The following is a 6581-nucleotide window of genomic DNA, read 5'->3' on the forward strand; positions in this document are numbered from 1 at the left end:
TCAATTATTTTGAATTTTATACGTATTAATAACATAAAAAATAAAAAACTAATGCTCTAAATTACTTAATTAACTAATTAGTTTTGTGGTTGTTCACTTATTATAAATCATTACATAAGAGAGGTTGTGGGTTCAACTCTCACTTCCTTCACTATATAGAGAGATTTTTATAAAATATGTGTTATATATGAGGTGCGGGTAGGGTAGGGTAGGGTACACCCTAAACCCGTACCCTACCCTACCCGCAGGCATACCCGGACCGTACCCTACCCTACCCGCTGCGGGTAGGGTAGCCTACCCTACCCGAACGGGTTGGACCGGGTTGGGTACCCGCGGGTAGGGTATGAATTGCCAGCCCTAATTGTGGAGAAGCCATTGAAGGCAGTATTGAGTTCGCATCTCAACAATTAAATTAGGGTTCATCTCAAGAAGTTAAATTGGGAAAAAATAATTTTTCAGGTTGTTAATTGAATTTAAAAAATAATAATTTCAGATAATGCATTGAGTAAACAGTTTGTTATTTTCAATCACTTTTGTCAAATTTTAAAATATTTATTTTTTTTGTTTTTTGGAGTATTTTTAAAATATTTTTGTTGGTGTCAAAATTTTTCGGATACTAATTTAATAGTTAATTCTTAATTAGTTTTGATATGTTTAACCATAAAAAAAAATTGAACCATATATTCAAATATAATTTTATTATCAATTTTGCTATGTAACCAATAGAGGGTCTAGCCAACTCTTACCAATTCTTAATGGGCTGGACCTAAAAGTTTAAATTACTAAAAAATCATCTACCCAATTATCCAGCTTTTACCCTAATTACTCTGATCAATTAAAAAACTTACCGTTCCATCTGTTGTAGGGGTGGCAAAACGGGTCGAGCCCGCCGGGCCGATCCGCAAAACCCGCTAAAAAAGGCGGGTCGGGCTAGGATTTCGAACCCGCCAAATTAAGAAAACCCGCACCGCCAAATTGGCGGGTTTTGGCGGGGCGGGGCGGGGCGGTCCGCCGGGCCGAAGCTTTATATTTTTCTTTTTTTTTATTAAATAAAATAGTGGTTACTATTATAAAATTAATAATTATAGAATTTTTAAACACTTTTTTTTTATTTTTTGTTTTTATTCTTCTTTTAGTTATTAACTTTATTTATTTTATTTTACAATTTCGTATATATGCTCAAATTATGTGACTTATTTTTAAAATAAAGATGATTTTATTGACAAATATTATTTTGAACAATTTTATTGAAGTTAAAAATTAAAAAATAGTAAACAAATTATATTAAAATTTGACTATTTTTTATTTGTATTTTATTTTTTAATTATTATTTTTTGGTTAATTTTAATGAATTTTATTTTTCAAAAAAAAAAGAAAAAAGAGTCAAGCGGGCTAGCCCGCCAACCCGCCAATCCGCCATAAAGCGGGGCGGGCTAGCATTTTGAACCCATTTTAGTTGGCGGGGCGGGCCGGTCCGCCCCGTTTATGAGGCGGGCCTAGGCGGGGCGGGGCGGGTTGGGGCGGGCCAGCCCGCTTTGCCACCCCTAATCTGTTGCATGCTCTTGCTCTACTACCACCTAATTGTTTCTGGATGTGTCTTCTTATTACGTCGAATATATCTTTTGTATGTGTCTTCTTATACGTGTGTTTTCTAATGAAATTTTTTTCAAAAAATATTTTTTTATATATGTGTCTTCTAATGGAGGTTTCTTTGGAGATGCGGCCGAACTTGCAGGGTGAATGTGCGTGCGATCTCGATGACAATTTCATTGCGCACAAACTTCCGTTGCTGGCTGATGACGACGCCAATGGCATTATGGAGGGCATCATGTGCTTCTTCCGAATGCCTTATGGTAGGCCTTGGGGGACGGCTTCCAATCGATAAAACAGTCGGAGATACAGAAGGGGTGGATATTGGCGTTCGGCGCAACAATTCGGGCTGACTGAGGTTTGGGTGGGGGATTCGCGTTCGGGGTGGGGGTTGGTTGCGCGCTGCGATGTGGCTGGTCTGCACATCAATACGTTGATGCCAACAACAACTAGAAGGACAACACCGACGATCGATGCTCAATGGACAAGGACAACGACAAATCGTTCTATTATAGGGAGTTCGAATGCGTAACATATTCACAATGGAAAAAGAATAATACGATACGGGCATTAGTGCTATGTTTGTTTGAGTGGAAAATGGAAGGAAAGAAAAGAGAGAAAAGAAAATAGGAAGGAAAATGATTATTTTTCATTGTTTGGTTGGAGAAGAAAATTGAGGGGAAAGAAAATGGATGGAAAAAAAAGTGGTGGGGCCCACCAATTTTTTTCTCTCCAACATTGGAAAGAAAATGGAGAGAAAACTAATGTTTCTCTCTCTACTTCCAATACTACCCCTTCACTTTTTTCAATATATATTATAATATAGGGATAAGATTGTCTTTTTATAACATTTCTTTCCTTTTTATTTTCCTTCCAACCAAACACATCTAAAGAAAATAAAAATCCACTCAATTTCTTTCCTTTTTATTTCTTTCCTTTCAACCAAACATAGCCTAGAGGAATTTGTTAACTAGTTCTTATAATTTTAAATGTTAATAAATGTTGATTATTCATATTTTTTAATGTTAAATTAATAATTATTAATTAGAGTAATAATTAATAATAATTGTTAAAAGTTGACAGATATTCTCGTGTAGGGTGTTTGCAGTGTGATTTGATTGGGTTTTAAGGGAAAAAGTCATCTGATTCGAACGTTTAATTTATGTGCGGTGCGGTTAGATTGGATGAACTTTTTTTTAGAATTTCGATCCGATCCGATCCAATTACAAGCGGTTGGGATCGGTTTGAATTTGCGGTTTTTTAAATGAAAAAAATTAGATACATATAACAAGTCTCAACATCAAATTTTAAATAACCAACAATGACATAACAAGTTTTAACAATATATTAAAAAGCCAACAGATAACATAACAATAGAAATAAAATTATAGGTTAGTTAAAATAAATAAATAAATAATATTTTGAACATAAAATATTTATTAAATAATAATAATACATGAATAATAAAAAAATGTATAACAAATTGAACATGTTATAAGTATAATTGTAAATATAATAATAAAATAATAATATTATAGCACATTGTGCGGTTTGAATTGAATTGGATCGGTTATGAAAAATAGATCCAAAATTCGATTCAATCCAGCGGTTTGCAAAAAATATAATTCAATCAAATCCGAATTAGTACGATTTTAATCGATTTTTTGTTTGAATTGAATTGAATGAGCGATTTAATTTGAATCGATTTAAATTTGAATACCCTTACTCTTGTGATACTCAATAACTATAGATACAATGTTTTTTCTCATATATTTGTTAGCCGTCTGAATTAAATTTTAAACACAAATACTACAAATGCTTTTTTAATAAATACTAAAAAATATTAATTACTAAAATATGCATTTGTGAAAGAAATAATCAGAATAACTGTCTATGTCATTTCGTTTGAACCACCCACAAAATCGATATCCATTTATTTCATATTAAGAACCTACAAAATGGTAAGGGAGATAAATGTTCCAGGTGCATGGAGGATAGTTTTGAAAGCTGTGTTTGACCATATATTTTGTGTGTATCATCAAATAAATAATAAGCTTGGTTCCATTTCACGAATAACATGCGTGAAATGCAATTGTATAAACTATTTTTTTTTTTTCCTTCTCTCCCCAAAGGAAGGTTTGTGAACTCGGTCTCTTTTAGTAATTAACGAATTTTTAGTATCAGTTTTTTTTTTAAAACCCTATATACTTTTTCCCCATCTCTTATACTTTCTGATACGTCACCTTTATCCTCGGCCGCCCAACAATCTCAGTACGTGGGCAGACAAGATCGGCTTCACGCCAGCTGCCCGATAAACTCGGCACGAAAGCAGAAAAGAACGGCCTCACCCATTTGAAAATAAAAAACGTGCTCAACAAAACTAATCACCAAAACAGAATATCATAACCAACCTACAAACTAGGACTTATCCACAGTAAACGGGTGAAACAACTCCTATAAAGCCGAGCTAATATCCTCGGCTAAGTCTCAGATTCTATTCTCAGTTTTCATATTCATTTAACTACTCTCACTCACTATCACTAACTTGAGCGTCGGAGTATCTTTTGGAGGTATTCCCGCCGCGGTGTTTGGTCTTGGCCGACGTGTAACTCTTTCTCTCTGCTGTCAGCTTGTTCGAAAGTGCTCAAACTCGGCCACCTTAGTACTCGGACGAATCATTTGGCGCCCACCGTGGGGCCGAATACATCTAACCCCACTTTTTCCTTCGTCTAGTCTTCTACTCTATTTTGCAGGATTCTCAATCCTCGAACATGGCTGACAAGGAAAGTCCACAATCCACACAGGCTGAGTTCCTGGCCCGAATCGCCGAACTTCAGGCGGAAGTACGAAGGATAGCCGAGCTATCTACACAGAATAATGGAGAAAGCTCCAAAAGCTCGGCCCAAGGCACCACAGATCCCTTAAACATCACCCCTCCGAAGGAGAAGCTTACCCTCGACAACCCCTTCTCCGAGGTGATCACAAATTACCAGATGCCAAAGAACTTTGCGCTACCCTCCGCGCTTGAACCATATAAGGGGTTCGGAGATCCCCGAGCCTACGTGAAGAAGTTCCAATCCATGATGTTCTTCAACGGTCCTAACAATGAGCCCGTCCTCTATCGGGCATTTCCTACTTACCTCGATGGTGCTGCATTACTCTGGTTTTCTAAGCTGTCTGCAGGTTCAATTTCCTCCTTTGAGGATCTAGCCAGGTCATTTATTGATTACTTTGTTGCGTCAAGGATATATGTACATGGATTAGATTATCTCGACACCATCAAACAAGGTCAGCATGAGAGCTTGAAGGACTACATGACCAGGTTCGCGGAGGCCACTATGGAGATCCAAGACCTGGATCCGGCTGTCCACTTGCATGCCCTCAAGGCTGGCCTCAGACCTGACAAATTCCGGGAGACCGCTATAACAAAACCAAAAACACTAGAAGAATTATGGGAAAGGGTGGCAGGTCAAATGGAGATCGAAGAACTCCGCGAGACCCAAAAATCGGACAGACAACCACATCGGAGAGATGACGAAAGAGCTTTCAGATCACCAGGCAACAGGGATACTAAGAAGCCTTTCAAGCTCACACCGAAATACAACACATATACCAGATTCAATACCAAGAGAGAAAACATCATCAAAGAAATTCTCAACGCCAAAATCATAAAGCCACCAGCTCGAGCAGGGAACTACCAGGATCAAAGGTTCGTAGATAGAAGCAAGCATTGTGCCTTCCACCAGAAGTTTGGCCACACCATGGACGACTGCATTGTCGCAAAGGATCTCCTAGAAAGACTGGCGCGCCAAGGGCTTTTGGATAAATATGTCGAGAGCCGGAAGGCCAGAAGAGGAAACTCAGACAGGGAGGAGAGCAAACAAACAGTGACAGACAATAACAAAAAAGAGTGGACAACTCCTGATCCACCAAGAGGAATCATTAGCCATATATCAGGAGGGTTCGCAGGCGGAGGTGAAACAAGCTCGGCCAGAAACCGAAGCTACAGGGCGATGCTGGCAATCGAGGGAACCCTACAGCCAAAGAAGGATAAAGACCCAGACGTCACGATATCCTTCAACCAAGCAGACTTCAGATCGGCAAGCCCTAACCTCGACGACCCTGTGGTAATTTCCATCCTGGTCGGAGAGCTGTTGGTAAGGAAAACATTGCTGGACCCAAGTAATAGTGCCGATGTTCTATTTTATTCTACCTTTAAAAAGATGAAATTATCAGAAAAACTGATACAACCCTCTTCGGGAGAGCTAATTGGGTTCTCCAGAGAGAGAGTCCCCATCACGGGACATATATGGCTAAGGACCACAATGGGAAAGATCCCTATGTCAAAGTCCACTGATATTCAATACCTAATAGTAGACTGTTATAGCCCTTATAATATTATAATTGGGAGACCCATCTTGAATATATTCAGAGCGGTGGTGTCCACATTACACTTGTGTGTCAAGTTTTCAGTGCAGGAAAACAAGATAGCTACAATGTACGTCAACCATCAAGAAGCTCGGCAGTGCTACAATGCCTACCTAAAGCAAGCCCATACGAAGGAGACAGCTCGGCCCCAGGTCCAAGCCATACATAGCTCGGCCAACGCCACGACCTAGCCGATCTCGACCCAAGAGAAGACCTCGGAGAAAGACCTCGACCAATGGACAACCTTCACCAATTAACACTAACAGCAGATCAAAAGCAATACACATACATCGGAGAAGCACTGAAAAGGAATGAACGAACAAGACTTATACATATACTGCGCCAGAACGCCGACCTATTCGCATGGACACCAGACGACATGTCGGGAATAAGCCCGGAAGTCATCTGCCACAAGTTAGCAATCGACAAAACAGTCCGACCAGTGGCGCAAAAGAAAAGAAACCTTGGAGAAGAGAAAAAACAAGCAGCACTTGAAGAGATCAAGAAGCTCCTCAACACAGGTTTCATCAGAGAAATCCGCTTCACCACATGACTATCAAACG

The 6581-nt window shown here is 38.9% G+C and overlaps 1 protein-coding gene across 1 annotated transcript; it reads left to right on the forward strand.

The window, feature by feature from the left end:
- The first annotated feature begins 4361 nt into the window (after positions 1-4361).
- On the forward strand, positions 4362-6209 carry LOC112798333 (uncharacterized). The gene has a single exon (XM_025841600.1). The coding sequence runs from the start codon at positions 4362-4364 to the stop codon at positions 6207-6209; it is 1848 nt and encodes a 615-aa protein (XP_025697385.1).
- The last annotated feature ends 372 nt before the right edge of the window (positions 6210-6581 follow it).

The sequence above is a fragment of the Arachis hypogaea genome, chromosome 4 (assembly GCF_003086295.3).
Source record: "Arachis hypogaea cultivar Tifrunner chromosome 4, arahy.Tifrunner.gnm2.J5K5, whole genome shotgun sequence".
NCBI lineage: Eukaryota > Viridiplantae > Streptophyta > Magnoliopsida > Fabales > Fabaceae > Arachis > Arachis hypogaea.

Bases quoted from the DNA above. Each gene is read 5' to 3' on its own strand.
- LOC112798333 (XM_025841600.1), top strand. From the start codon at position 4,362: ATGGCTGACAAGGAAAGTCCACAATCCACACAGGCTGAGTTCCTGGCC.